Genomic DNA, 14,257 nt, shown 5'->3' on the forward strand with positions numbered 1-14,257 from the left:
AGAAGTTTCCAAAACAAAAAATAATTATTAAAGTCTTTATCCTTTTTCTTATTTATTGTTTGAAATAATATGAGAGTAACCTATGAAAAATATTTCATTTGTGTTATTTAATCAACTGTGATGGATTTACGAAAAGACATTGTGTTTTTAACATGTTCTTGTGACAAAATTAAGATTTAAAATCGTGTTTCTTACTATTTCTTTATTTAAATTGTTGTGAATCAGGAGCAGATGAAAAAAATGCATATTTGTGACATAGAAAATACGCTGGGCCTATTCCACAATGGGGAGGGGAAGTGGGGGCGGGGTTGCTCCGTGCCAATGGTCCTGCCCAAAACTAAGAGGCAAATTTCTGATGAACTCCTGCCGCTCTGCAGAAACTATGTCCTAGAAAACGACACAGTTTTTTTTAAATTTTGCATAAAAATGTAATAAACAAAATGAAAAGACCAGTGGGAACGCTTTGAATATATCTCCATGGATGATTGGAATGGGACTTTGACATGGAAAGACTAAAACTGCAACCTAAACCACCAAATTCATCAAGATTTTTCAAAAAGTGTTCTAGGGCCAACAATAAAAGCAGACAGCAGTGGATGCAGTTTGTTTTTCTCAGCAGTAAACTTTGTCAGCTTACGGATATCTACCACCCCGTTTGTTTCTCGGATCTCCTTGCACTCTTTGCTGCTGATTACCTGGACCAGGTGTGTTCCGTCAATCAGAAAGAACGGTCGTCTGAATTAGCAAATCAAGAGAGAGACCTGAATAAAAGGGCAGGGTGGTGGATCTTGAGGACCAGGGTTGGGCAGCCCTGGTATAGGTGTTGCCATCACACACACACACACACACACTTTTTTTAAGCAATCAGCAGTCAAAGAGAGTCTCATAAAAGGCAAGGTCTCTTTTTAACACTAAGGACATTAGAAATTTGCCCACGACCCGTAGGATATTGCACATGACCCGGCACCCTGATGTGTAAAAAGTTTCCAAAATGTTTCACACTGTCTGGTCAACAACTAAACTGTTTACTGAAATCATGAATGAATGTTTACTGAAGATAATCAATCATCAAAAAGCACTTCATTTTCTTACTTGAAAAGAATCTATCGGATCAGAACCAGATTACGAAAACTATGTAAAACTATGAAATGAATTAACTGAGTTGGGATTATATAAACTTGCTTCTTCCCACTCCTTTTCAAGCAATAAATCAAGCTGTACATGACTTTAGTTAATGATCACTGTATTTAATTAAACATATTTGACTTAAGTGCGTGTTTGATTGTTTGTTGACTACAGTTAATGCTTGAAACAGAAAATAAATCATATCAAATCAAAAGGGAAGGAGCAAATCATCAAACCTTCTGATACATATGGAGGGTATTTTCATTTTTATTTCTTTTTCTGGTTGTAACCCTTTTGCTATCTTAGATGACCCCACCCTTCTATTGACGTGTTCTCCAAATTTCTAATGAACTCCTGCCGCTCTGCAGAAACTATGTCCTAGAAAAACACTGTTTTTTTTAACCCTTGTGCTATCTTAGATGACCCCCCCTTACTTTGACGTGTTCTCCCTACCATGACAAAGGCGGATAAAGGTGGAAAGATTTCATGTGGACACCAGTGAAGATCACAAATCATTGAAGAAAAAAGGTTCAGAGCACTGTCTAGCGGGTCTAGATGACCCAACTCCCAATGTTATAGTGCCTAGGATAACACAAGGGTTAAACTTATAAATGTTTCATTTTACGATCCACCATGCAGGTGTGTGGGGGTCATGCTGGTTCAATTCTGTCTGTCTATCAATCCTTTTTTCTGAAGAGAGGTGGAAGTTCATTGTTTTGCTTTTGTTTGTTTTTTAAGTTTAAAATACATAAAGCACTTTGTGTTGTTAAGGAATAAAAAAAGGCTTTATAAATAAAGAATTTTGATCTGATTGCTTATTTTGTAAAGACAAATATCAATCAAATTTGCTGGGCTTCGTCCACTGGTTCCCAGTCATTTACATGAAAATCCAGATGTGTGGGGATGATAAACATGGTGTGAGTCAAAAGCAGCGATCTAAAAACACGAATGTGGCGTAGACTCATGTGGTGTAACTGAATGTAGCTCACCATTTTTATGTCATTGGATTGTGGACATTATGCATTTTTGACCTTTCACTTCCACCACACATAAAAAAAACACACATGGAGAGAAAGTTCCTCTTTTTTTCTGCAGAATTTCACAGCAGCCAAGTAAACTATCCCATCCTTCCTTTATGACTGTCCCAACACGCAAACTAATGGTAAGTAGTTGTTTTTCAGGACAATTAAAGTGTGTTGGAAAGCTGGCCAATAGAAGAGGTGAGGGGGGGTTAGTTTGGTGAACATTAACTGGTTCATCGGATGATTTCAACCAATAAAGGCACAAGAAAAAGACAATAAAGAAAATGCACAGCCGTGCCTCTGCCTGCACACTTCCAACTGCTGGAAGTGTGTCTCAGCTTCACATATTTCCAGTTCAGTGGATGGAATCAACCTGGATGGAAGTGTTGCACAAATGACAAGTGCAAAAAAAGAGGTATTAAATTGTTTTAAAAATAAGTAAATAAATACATTTTATAAAGTAGAGTTACTCAAACTTTCTCCAATGAATTCACAGCTGAACACACGTTTCACTAAACAGTTTTAAGGAACACTGGATTATTGGGTAGATTTCTTTTTTTTTTTTATCTTTGAACAATTTCATGGATTTATGAACCTATGGTTAAAAAAAATACAGCAAGGGTCACTTAATTTGCTTACTTTGTTAGATTTAGGACTTTACAGCAGAGATGCACCACAAACCGTCAAATAAACTGCTGATATTACATGTCATTACATGAATTGAATGCATGTAATTCTGGATGCAGGATAGGGAGTTTTAATGTAAATCATTTGATGTATGCAGATGATTTAGTGGATTTTAAGCCCCAGCAGCTCCGGTTTACAACGTCTGTTCCTTTTATGGTTTTAAAGATGACATTTTATGTAACGCTAATAATAGTGCTTTTCTTATTTGTACTAAGGCTGATGGGACATTGAGTTTTCCTGCTTTTAAATTGTGTAGTAATGAGTTCTGTCATTAAGTTAAATATCTCAATCATGTTATTATAACTGATGATGATGATATCTGCAGACAATATTCTCTTTTGTATGCTGAGGCAAACACTCAGGTTTTATTCATGCTAAAATTCTTTTATTCAAATCTTACTGCAGTGCTTTGAACACGCCACACATGTGGATTGACTACTATCATGCAGAGGTTACGAGTTGCTCATAATGATGCCCTGAGGCTTTTATTAAACCCCCCACGATGGTGCAGTGCTAGTGAGCTGTTTGTTGGTGCACTTCACACTCTCCTGGCTGATTGAAGACATTTTATTTATGGTTTTATAAAACGTCTTAATGCCTCTGAGGATACAATCATCCTAGCCCTCACCACACCATTCTTAAATATCAGTCCCCAGTTTGGAGGTACTGGTATGAACGCCTTTTTAAAGCTTTTTTAAGTTTGTAATTGGTGTTATAACTTGGTTTTTATGTTTATTGTTCTTAGCATTTTCCTATCATTTCTATGTTATTCTATGAATGTTGATTCCTTTCTGATTTCTTTTTATGATCTTGTTCTTTGGACCTTGAGTCCGTTATAAATTATACATTCATTCATTCATTCATTCATTCATTCATTCATTCATTCATTCATTCATTCATTCATTCATTCATACATCCACAACCAACTACTACAGTTGCTACATTTAGACACAGGAAGTCTTTTATTTTGAAAGGAAGTTGTTTGAACATCTGTCAAACGTTATAAACTACTTCATTTTAAAAAAAAAGGCTACTTTCTCTTTATGTTTATGTTTGATTGATACCAAAATAAAAATTTCTCATAATAGTAGCAATAACATTAACACAAATCAGTGTTTTATCTTTCTAAATGGTGAAGTGAGACTTTATGGTTCCTTCTGGGTTGTAGTCAGTGAGAAATTGACCCGATGAGCTATTTAAGTGTTAAAGGTTGCAGACTCCTAAATGCATGTCTGCTTCTGCAGCAAATCTGCAAACTGTCTCTGTTTAACAGTTTTCAAATAAAAGAACCTCACTGCCTCATCACACAGTAGTTGCATAATAGACGTAACCAGTCTTGAACTCTGAAAAAACATCAATCGTGTTCAAAATTACATTTCTATTTTACGCACGAATGCCATCCTTCTGCAGATTAGACTTCACAAATGGACATTTTGGTTGATATTTGGTTGATCAGATACATATTGTCTGATCAAAGCTTAAAATTATCATCTGCATATATATTTTATTCAGTGTTGTTGTATGAATGGATAGGAAAAGAAAAAGTGCCCCAAGACAAGAACATAAACAGAAGGCTTATCAAGCTCCCCATCTGTCCTCACTGGAGCCTGAATGTACGTGTGTCCAAAGCTGTCAGTACATAGGAGTGGATATACGCTTTAAACAAACCATGACAAAGCTGGACAGCACGGCGACAGCTTTAATTGGCGCGTCTGATGCCATTCCCACATGCACACACTGTTAGCCTAAACAGTCCCACATTAAAAACCCACCCCTTGATGCCTGGCTTCAAATACCCTCAGTCTGACCACTGGCACACAGTCGCTGCCAAAATCACAGAGGACAGAAATCAAGAGATAAGAGAAGAGTTATGGTAAGATCCGGCTTCTTTTTTTTTTGGAAGTTCATTTCCCTGCTAACCCTTGTGCCATCCTAGGCACTTAAACGCTGGGGGGGTGGGTCATCTAGACCCACCAGACAGTGCGCTGAACCTTTTTTTATTCAATGATTTGTGATCTTCACTGGTGTCCATGGATTACATGAAATCTTTCCACCTTTATCCACCTTTGTCATGGTAGGAAGAACATGTCAATGTAAGGGTGGGGTCATCAAAGATAGCACAAGGGTTAAACCACATAATGAGATGAAAAGTAGGGGTTTGTATTGATGGCTGTCCTCCTGCTCGTCTCAGATGCATTATTCCAGAGGTGTTCTGTCTTTCCTGGCTCTTTACTTCTCACTGGAGGAAACATCCACAGCTGTTTTGCCCTCCAAAATAAAACGGGTAAGGGTCTACAAAGCTCTGTCATCATCAGACGTTGATCCATCTAGTCAGGAGTCGGCTGGATGATCCTCTTTGTGTGTGTCCAGGAAATCCACTGGGTGGACCAAGAGGGCTTTTCCCGCCTGTCTCACCCCGCCAACACGGGTGACCTTTCTGTGGGAGACATGGCCGAGGTCAGCAGGGATGCGAACGGCCGGTCCCTCTTATCGGAGAGCTTCATTGCCCCGCCAGAATCCCCGTCTGTCCAGAGACAAGACCAGAAACAACACCAGAAACTCCACAACCACAAACCAAATGAAAAGAGGTAAGCACCCAACAAAGATTTTTCAGAAATTGCAGGGATCCCAATAAAAGTATAGACGATGATGCTGGTGACATTTATGTTCTGCAGAATTTGCACACATAAAAAAAAGTGGCGTTTTGTGATTTTTCTGTGCAGGAGGAAGGTTGCCCCTCTGGATTCCATCGGACGCTTTCAGATGAAAGGTTTCCGACACCAAAATGCAGCCTGAATCCTTTTTTAGTCAGTCTTGTCACGTTTTCTGATGCAAAACATCCATTTATTGCCACAAAAAATAACTATGCATGTACAGCATGGGAAATGTTTGAACGACACCAGCCTTTATTGGTTTTGGAAGAGCAAACATCTAAACTGTCTTTTGTAGATTCATAAACAGCAGCTATATTTGTCAGAAAATATAAAAACCCATGGTATAAATTCATTTAAAACAATGTTTCTGTATTTATTGTTCAATTGCTGTTTGGCTGTGTGCTGTATGGAGGTTCGTGTCAAGTGGCTCCCTCTAGAGGTCAAACAGGAAAATTACAGTTCAGTGTGCAAACAGGTTCTTTTATAAATGACAACATGAAATGTCTTTTATTGATGAAAATAAAAAAATACAACGTTTGTGGTTCCAAAGGATTTTATTTTTCAAGCTACAATTAAAGAAAACAATATCTGACTGCAGAAAATATAGAATTTGCTTGGGTATTCTCTCTTCACTTTCACATATGTACAGATGTTAAAGAAAAAAAAAAGGATATGTACACAGAACTCGTACAGGGGAGTGCAACCGCTACGGAAAACTCGCAAGGACTCTCCCACAAAACGTAAAAGAAGGAAAGAAAACAAAACAAAAAAGCACATGGTATAAAGCAAAGGAACGCCACAGCCTACGTAGCCTCAACGTTTGTTTTTCTGTACAGCCGAGCTCTTCATCCTTCCCGGCATGCGGTGCACCTCTAAACCCGAAAGTTCGGAAATTTACAAGAAAATGTAAAACACCTTTTCTTTTTTCTACAACGAACCTCAGCGCTAGAAATGAAAAACAACAAAAAAAAACACTGCGAACAGCAACCTTTCGTATAAAATGACTTGACACGTCCAACGACCTTTCAAAATAAATGCTCGTGGTAAATAACTAATGAACCCAACGATTTAACAAAAACAAAAAAAACGCAGCCAGGTAGAGATTTGCATCAACTGTAGCTCCCATTCTCCAATTATATGAAGCAGAAACTGTTTTTATTTTATTTATTTTCTTAAATCAAAGTGCACCGCTGAAATTATTGACGTGTAACTTGAAACTAAGCTACACCAATGCATGGATTTAATCACCTCCTTAACTTTACAACTTCAGTGGAGTCCACCGACAGAAACGTTAAAGAATCACAAAAAGAAATTATTATAATATTAATAATAACACGAGCTGCCCATCGAGCCGTAGTCTGAACAAAACGGGACCTCCGCCTTCCAGAGTCAACCTTGCATTGATTTGAGGTGAAGAAATGGCGATCGAACTGAGAACGAGTGTCAAGTCAAGTTGTCCCCCCTTGATGAAATGCTTTAAAAACATTTGCACATCACCAGTGCAATACATTACGAATCAGGACAAGAGATGCTGGAGTAACATGTTTTTAAAAGGACTCATACCCGGTACGGTTCCCCTCTATGCAGTACTTCACAGTCGGAAAGAAACAAATTCAAAACAAGATGGCAGGGATAAATAATGGTAGCGATTGTCAAAGGAAACGTTTCAAACCAACTGGTGATGCTCTTGAGATAGTTCAGGCGGTTTTGGCTGTAGGCATCAGAGTTTAGTAGGTGTCAGAGAACAGGGTGGGGGGGGGGGGTAAAGGAAACAAAACAAAAACAGGAGTTCTTTGTGTCTCCGAATGAAAGTTTCTTCATCTTTATGTGTCTTTTTTGTGTCCCGACCGCCGCAAGTCTCTGCACTTTTGGCAGTAGAAGATGTCGGGAACGTTTGACTTTTTGATCTTCGCGCACGACAAATGCACCCAAATGCCGCACTGGTTGCACTCGATCATCGGCCGGCCGGCGAACGGCTTCCCGCAGTAACACGTGATCAAGTCCCACGAATCGTCGCCTGTTGGGGAAACAAAAAGGTGAGAAGGCCGGGGTGTGATAGACGCCACATAGCAGTCGGGCGGGTCGTTTTCAATGAAGGACGGTGCTGAGTCTTACCTGACTCTACCATAATGTCTTCGTCTGCGATCCACGTTTCGCCTTCACTGGAGCTCATCTCTGCTTCCCTGGTGGATTCGTCCGCCTGCATCTTCCCCAGCCCCTGTGCGGTGGGGGTGGAGCCCTCGTGCGTGGCGAACTCCTCCCGGACGACGCGCCCCTCAGAGTGCGTAGTCTTTTCCTCAGAGTCCGTCTCGCTTTGAGCCGCCGAGCTTTTGAGCTTCTTGACTTTTGGCTGCTTTGAGGAGTTCTTGCTGCGTTTGATGCGGGCCCTTTTCTCGCTCTCGCTGCTGCCACTGTCTGCCGCTGTCGTCGTGGACGAACCCAGCGACAGCTTCTTCAGCTTTTTGTCCTTCTTGCGCTCCCCCTTTGCGCTGACCTGGCTCTCGTACAGGGAGTCCTTAAGGCGCATCTTATCCAGCAGCGTGCTATCAGAGTGCATGCGGGGGATGTTCTTCCCCTTGTTTGCTCGGGCTTTGCGCACAAACGTGTGGATGGTGTGAATGTCAGAGGTGCCGTCGCCCCATGTGTTGCTCATCGAACTGCTGCCTCCAACGCCTCCATCTGCTGACAGTCCGGAACTGTGGGCGGAGCTGGATGAAGTTGGGGACCAGGAACTTTCCTACAAGTAGACAAAACCCCATTTATCCAATTCTTCATGGCAGTAATTAAATATCCCAACAAATATTTACCAAAATAGCATCAGTTTTGTTACTTTTTTGCTTCTTTGCAATGTTCAAATATAACGTTATTTTAAAATTGTTTAAACGTAATGCATTGTTGTCTACATTCGCCAATCTAATGAGCATCGATGCACGTTGATTTTTCACAGAGACGTCTGGGAAATTTTGAGGCCACTCGATTTTAGTTTTGTACATTCAGAGCGCTCTACAAAATGGCAAATGTCCTATACAGGGCACAAAATAGTAATGAAAGGCGCGGGGTAAGTCCAGCCCTACTTCCCATCATCCATCTGGCTGCACTATAAATGACTATAAAGACTATAAATACTTTTCTTCCATCTGCTCTTGATTCACGACGATTTGAATAAAAAGAAATACTAAGAAATGAAATTTTAAGCCTAATTTTCTTAATATAGATCAAGAATGTCACAAGAACATGTCAAAAACACCACACAAAAAAACAATCAGGTGGGTTTGAGCTTCTTTTTTTTTAACTTACCTCTTTGGGGCTTGGGATGTACCCAGCATAAGCCAGGACAAAGCTGCAGAACTTATTAAAGTCCTCCACGGTTCTCTTTTTCTTCTCCGGGGGCTAAAAAAGCATAAAGCTTTGTTAGAGGAAGTAAAGCTTAGCTACACGAGCCTGGACAACAACAGTGACACAAACCAACACCACACACACACAAAACGTATACACTCACCAGAGGTTCTGTTTTGCATGTCAAAAGAGAATCTGGTTGAGAAAAAATAAACAGCACCAAGTTAGTCACGGCGTCTTGTTCTGAAAAGTTAAACATTTTCGTCAAACACCTTCATGATTTGCTGATGCTCAAGTTCGAGTGATAAAACTAAAGCGAGGTGGGCTAATGCTAATGCTAGCTTACCAATACAGGCCGAGGTCGTTTTTTTTCGGCATCATTTGAGTCAATAACGTTACTTTTCTCAACTAGAATTGATATAACTTGAGATTTTCCTAAGCAGGTGCAGCGAAATATGATGTGTGTTAACATTGGCTAATGTGCTAGCTTAATTCGTACTGCAAAGGAAAGGTAAAAACATATATATAATTATTTTAAAAGCCAACCGTGAAGCTAAATGAATTTATAAATGTTATACGTCAACTATAAACATGTGCATCGAAGTTTGGTTTCACTAAACTACCTGAAAGTGTTTTCTTCTTACTTTGCTATAAGTTAGCTGACATTTAAAGGCGAAGCTAGCCACAATTTAAGCAGCTTGCAATAGCAACGTTTTGAGCTGAGCGGTAATCATAATCGGACTATGTAATTTAAAGTGTTACAACGCTAGTGGCCGAAGGTAATTATTGAGGGAGAAGAGTTGTGATTACAACTCATCATTCAGCAACTAATTCATCGAGTGGGCTTTCTTGAAATGGAAATGGGAGCCCCAGGTTATGAGAAGCGGCTAGCTCCGTATTAGCGAGATGATGCTAACATTTCATCGGGCGTGTCGGATTCGTCAGTTACGATGTTTGAACCGTATCAAATCTAACCATTCTGCGCCACGCTGGTTGTTAATTTTGTTTTAAAGCCGATCAAATACATGGGGTTTGACCAGCTGTCTACTACATTAAGAGTATTTACTTAGAAACGTTAGCAAGGTGATTCGGCGCGTAAGCTAAAAAAAAGTAAGCTAACTGAACGCAGTTGTAACGTTAGATTAACACGACAACCTAACTTAATAATTTATAACGATGCAGCAGAACTGAAAAATAACATCAATCGGTGGCTAGCCATGCCATATTGAAGCATACGCAACGAAACGTAACAGAAGCGTTCACAACTTACACAAGACAACAACAAGCTTGCTAAAGCCCACAAGACGAAAACTAACACCATCGAGCTGCAAATGATAATAAATTAGATTATTAAAGATGTTTTAAAAGATGTACCTTGGTGATCAGACATTATGTCGAGCATTGTCGCCTCACCGCCAAGGCCTCGGTCGAAGAAACAGAAGCAGCCTGTAAGCTAGCCAGAGAGAGCGGCCGTCGCTGGGAATGCTTCCCAGCGTGGCTGCACCGTATTGCCGGGTAACTTCAGCAACAGACTGCCCAACGCGCGGAAGACTAAGCAGAATCTTCTTCAAAGAAAATAATCCAAAAGGGCCCAGACAGTCGTTGTGTTGCCTTGGTGGGGATTCGTAAACGATCACCGATGTCGGATCAGAACAAATCAGTCTTTTTAGTTCGACGAAAATAGCAATTAAGCCCCTTTTTTATCTGGACGTGTGGTTTAAAAAGCATCCTAAGAAAAGCAAATATTAACCAGCACTGATAATGGATCCATAACGAAAACTTTAAACGTAGTAATTGTTTCCTAGTCTTTCCCGAAGGTACACAAACGACCTGAGTTTGAGCTTTATTAAGCAGCACGGTCTTCGTGCGCGGCAGAAACCTTTTCGGGGGCTGTTGGTAGATTGGATCACCGAGTAGGACGTAGCGGGAGGGATCCTTTGCTGTGATTGGCTGACTAGGTTCGGTTTAGTTCGCTGATTGGTTGATAGTGCTAAAGTAGGCAGGGCTTGTCGACAAAGCTGATCCAATCTAACATCAACCTTCTTAAACTGCCATAAACCATTCCAGTGTTGCATGCTGGGAAATGCAGTAAGTATACTTTGGCATCCACTTTCATGTAAAACAAGAGTGTGTGTTTTAAACTATATTTCCCATAAGGCACCGAGGGTAAAATGCGGAAGTGTGGGATGGGGCGTTTCTTTATCCCCCAGCATGCTATTTAGCTGAAAGATGTAGCTCTTTTATGGTGTAAAAACACACGATTATACAATCGTTTCCCTTCGTATTTTGTATTTGCCTTTCCATCTTTGTAGCCTAGTTTCACCATGTTGTCCGAGCTTTTACAAGGCACCGATGTTGGAGGTTTCCTGCTAATTCAAGGTAAAACCAATGTTTATAGAAGTAATATTTATTTGTAAAGAATAATACTTCGCAAGTAAGATCTATATTCATTGACATGACAAACATCCCTAAACAGATTCATGTAGTTACTCTGGACGACATCTCCTAAAGAGCTTCATTGATGCTGCCTTGAACAGGTCTCTTAAGAGATTACTACTTTTATTACTCAAAAACATATTTAAATTACAATTTATTTATTCTAATAAAAAAACATTTATTTATCATTTGAACACCAGGGAAGAGGTGGTACACGTGCTTGGATTGGATGTGAGCGAAGAAGAACTGAAAGAAGGACTGAAATCATTCGTTTTTCAGAGGTAATTTCTGTAAACATAAATGAGTTGCTTTATCTGTTGATCCAAAGTGAACTGTAATTGGGATGAACTCCTTTCAGGCTGCACTTTCACGACGCTTATGCAGATCCTCTTGGGTGGACGGATAACTCGCCTTTCACAGTCCACCAGTTCAGCTCGTCCAGACTCACAGAGCTGTTAAAACAAACGGCACCATCCAAACCAGCTACATTAGTGATTGATTCTCTTTCATGGGTTTTGAGGCATATTAGTCCAACTGCTGTCTGCCACACACTGCAACAACTCAAAAAAGGTGATAATAAAGTTTCTTCATCTAATTTCAAGTTTCATACTGAAAACGTAATACAATCTCAGTGCTTTATTTATACACTTAAAGTTATTTCATTGTGTTCTGTGTATTTTTATTTTGTTTGTTTCTGTGTTTATCATTAGGGGGAGCTGTAAGAACTATTATAGGCTTGCTTCATGAAGACATGCATTCAAGGGGCATTGTGGGAAGTGTCTGCCGCTTGGCCACTTCAGTTATTACTGTGGAGCCTGGAACAAAGGGGGAAGAAGCACTGGCAAAAATAACAAAACGCTCAAAATCGGGGAAGGTTACGCAAGATGTAAGCCACATTAACACTGCACTTAAACACTCTTATGAAAATCATGTTTTTGGTGTTTTTAACATGCTCTTGTGGCATTTTTGTGATGGTGGAGGACATATAGAAAGAAAATTAAGCTTAAAATTACTTTTTTTTTTTTTTTAATTAAAATCGTTGTTAATCAGGAGCAGATGAAAAAATGCAGTTAGAAAAAGCTTGTAGCTGTGGCACTGCTGCTACAAGCTCCTTGCTCCGCTCCATTCTGATGGCTCCACCTGCGGGCAAAAAGATCCATATGCGTCTTTGTTTTCCTCATTTGAGCTGGAATCTGCTTCAAAGCTGTATGGCTGGATAGCTCCAATATTGCTCACCATTTTCTTTGCACCAGTAATTTTAGGTTGGGGGTTACTCCACAACTCGGAGGCGAATTTCTAGGGAGCTCTTCCTGCTCTGCAGAAACTACATCATAGAAAATGACAATTTTTATTTTTTTATTTTGGCTAAAACAGCGTAATTATGATTAAAAGACCACTGGGAACACCTCTGAAATAGATCAAAAGATGGTCAGAGTGGGTTTTTACATTTTCTTTGCTTTTCTCCACCATGATAGACTTGATTTAATTACTTTTGTTTTTGCATTTGCAGGAGCAGATATTCAGCATCAGAAAAGATCTGACAGTCACTGTCCTGAGCAAACCTACCAATCCTGGGCACAAACGAAGCACCACAGAAGAACAGGTTTATTAAAGACAAATAATAGTATTATTTTTACATGATTACAGTGAGGGTACGAGAATACAACAGAGCTAAAAAGGTTCTTACTTTTGTTTTTAAAAGGTGGATCCAACAGCTAACTTAACATTCAATCTTCGACTGACTGATGCAGAGCGTGAAGCCAAGGAGAAGCTTGCACTACCTTTTGTCTTCAGCAAAGAGAAGTATGACCTTTATATATTTTAGATTTTTTATTATTATTTACATTTAAAATTTATTTATATTTCTAACCCTGACTTGTGTTTTTTAAACACTTTGAGAGGATCATAATTGTATTGTGCATACAAAACAGGAAATTCGGATTCAAATTCCATATAAAAATTTAATCAAACTTTATTTATAAAAAGCTTAACTTTCTTACGCTTTCTGGATGTTTTTTCTTCATTTTTTTAGATCCCCAGTTCAATAAATGTTTATAAAGTGACTTTTTAAGAACGTTCTTGTTTAGGGGCTTGTTTGTTGAGGCACTTATCGTGCCTAATCTGGCAAATCTTATGGAGATGTTTGGGTACTAATATTTGAAATATTTTTTTAAAATCATTTTGTACTTTTGTGCAGGAAAACCGCTCTGCTTCACTCCGGCCCAGGGTCCGGAAAAATTCTGTATGAGCCTGATGCAAGCGACGACTACGACCAGGAGGATCCTGATGACGATCTTGATGTTTGAGTTCAAAGAATAAAACCCAAAGATATCAGTCTTTTATGTTGTTAATGCTTAGTACGATTAGGAATGAGTGGATTGATATTCTATGAAAAGTATTTCAAATACTTCGATTGGGTTTTTTATTACTTATTTGTTAAACGCGAGTCAACTCTTAAAGCACCCAACAAATTAAGTCATCTTAAAATGACAAAAAAGAAAATATTTTTTGAAGAAAAAAAATCTTCTTTAAAAAATGTTTTTTAATTAATAAGTTTGATAATTAATTTATTTGTTTCAGGCTATTCATATATTTAATGTTCTCAGCCAATTAAGTCATCTTCATCCAAAAATACATTGTTTTAGGAAAAAATATGTTTTAATTGTTTATTTTTTGTTAGGTTTTATTGTTTTAATTTCTGTAAATCTGGTCTTATCTTAAAGCTCCCAGCAAATCAAGCCATGTAACATAGCAGAACACAAAATATTTTGGGAAATATTTGTTTTAATTCATTTTGCAATGTTTTTTATCTAAATTCATTATTGATGAATTTTATTATAAAAAAATAATTTTAACTTATCTTGTAGTTCACAATTTTTATAGAAATATATGAAAAAGCTGCATTTGCCAAAAACGTATTTGACAGTTTTAGTTCGACTATATTATATTCACATAAACCTTTGTATTAAATATATTTCTGAACAAGTCTCAAATGGC

The 14,257-nt window shown here is 38.8% G+C and overlaps 3 protein-coding genes across 6 annotated transcripts; 2 read left to right on the plus strand and 1 right to left on the minus strand.

Annotated features, from left to right (window-relative positions):
• The first annotated feature begins 4,576 nt into the window (after nucleotides 1-4,576).
• LOC105356405 lies at nucleotides 4,577-6,500 on the plus strand. Its single transcript, XM_011487481.2, has 4 exons — nucleotides 4,577-4,707; nucleotides 5,026-5,118; nucleotides 5,205-5,422; nucleotides 5,558-6,500. The coding sequence occupies exons 1-4, from the start codon at nucleotides 4,705-4,707 to the stop codon at nucleotides 5,628-5,630; spliced, it is 387 nt and encodes a 128-aa protein (XP_011485783.1). The 5' UTR covers nucleotides 4,577-4,704; the 3' UTR covers nucleotides 5,631-6,500.
• On the minus strand, nucleotides 6,024-10,704 carry phf23 (PHD finger protein 23). 2 transcript variants are annotated; one of them, XM_023965829.1, is made up of 5 exons: nucleotides 10,199-10,704; nucleotides 8,988-9,019; nucleotides 8,786-8,878; nucleotides 7,604-8,225; nucleotides 6,024-7,505 (listed from the first exon to the last, which is right to left on the minus strand). In XM_023965829.1, exons 1-5 carry the CDS (start codon nucleotides 10,224-10,226, stop codon nucleotides 7,312-7,314), a joined length of 969 nt encoding a protein of 322 aa, XP_023821597.1. In that variant the 5' UTR covers nucleotides 10,227-10,704; the 3' UTR covers nucleotides 6,024-7,311. The 2 variants fall into 2 exon arrangements, with proteins under 2 accessions (XP_023821597.1, XP_023821596.1); XM_023965828.1 differs by having other exon boundaries at nucleotides 8,988-9,067; nucleotides 10,199-10,699.
• On the plus strand, nucleotides 9,194-13,597 carry elp5 (elongator acetyltransferase complex subunit 5). Of its 3 annotated transcripts, none has more exons than XM_020711645.2 (9): nucleotides 9,194-9,335; nucleotides 11,137-11,203; nucleotides 11,301-11,361; nucleotides 11,461-11,541; nucleotides 11,619-11,830; nucleotides 11,971-12,146; nucleotides 12,771-12,863; nucleotides 12,963-13,063; nucleotides 13,458-13,597. In XM_020711645.2, exons 2-9 carry the CDS (start codon nucleotides 11,149-11,151, stop codon nucleotides 13,564-13,566), a joined length of 888 nt encoding a protein of 295 aa, XP_020567304.1. In that variant the 5' UTR covers nucleotides 9,194-9,335; nucleotides 11,137-11,148; the 3' UTR covers nucleotides 13,567-13,597. The 3 variants fall into 3 exon arrangements, with proteins under 3 accessions (XP_020567304.1, XP_020567305.1, XP_004079839.2); XM_020711646.2 differs by lacking the exon at nucleotides 9,194-9,335 and adding an exon at nucleotides 9,374-9,603; XM_004079791.3 differs by lacking the exon at nucleotides 9,194-9,335 and adding an exon at nucleotides 10,794-10,912.
• The last annotated feature ends 660 nt before the right edge of the window (nucleotides 13,598-14,257 follow it).

This window comes from Oryzias latipes, chromosome 18 (assembly GCF_002234675.1).
Source record: "Oryzias latipes chromosome 18, ASM223467v1".
In the NCBI taxonomy this organism is placed as follows: domain Eukaryota; kingdom Metazoa; phylum Chordata; class Actinopteri; order Beloniformes; family Adrianichthyidae; genus Oryzias; species Oryzias latipes.

Excerpts from the sequence above, each read along its gene's own strand:
- LOC105356405 (XM_011487481.2), top strand. Across the intron at positions 5,119-5,204 it reads TGCCCTCCAAAATAAAACGG|GAAATCCACTGGGTGGACCA; the intron begins GTAAGGGTCTAC and ends GTGTGTGTCCAG. Across the intron at positions 5,423-5,557 it reads CACAAACCAAATGAAAAGAG|GAGGAAGGTTGCCCCTCTGG; the intron begins GTAAGCACCCAA and ends TTTTCTGTGCAG.
- phf23 (XM_023965828.1), bottom strand. The coding sequence starts at position 10,226 with ATGCTCGACATAATGTCTGATCACCAAG. Across the intron at positions 8,879-8,987 it reads CATGCAAAACAGAACCTCTG|CCCCCGGAGAAGAAAAAGAG; the intron begins GTGAGTGTATAC and ends ATGCTTTTTTAG. Across the intron at positions 7,506-7,603 it reads AGACATTATGGTAGAGTCAG|GCGACGATTCGTGGGACTTG; the intron begins GTAAGACTCAGC and ends TTTCCCCAACAG.
- elp5 (XM_004079791.3), top strand. Across the intron at positions 11,542-11,618 it reads AAATCATTCGTTTTTCAGAG|GCTGCACTTTCACGACGCTT; the intron begins GTAATTTCTGTA and ends AACTCCTTTCAG. Across the intron at positions 12,864-12,962 it reads GAAGCACCACAGAAGAACAG|GTGGATCCAACAGCTAACTT; the intron begins GTTTATTAAAGA and ends TGTTTTTAAAAG.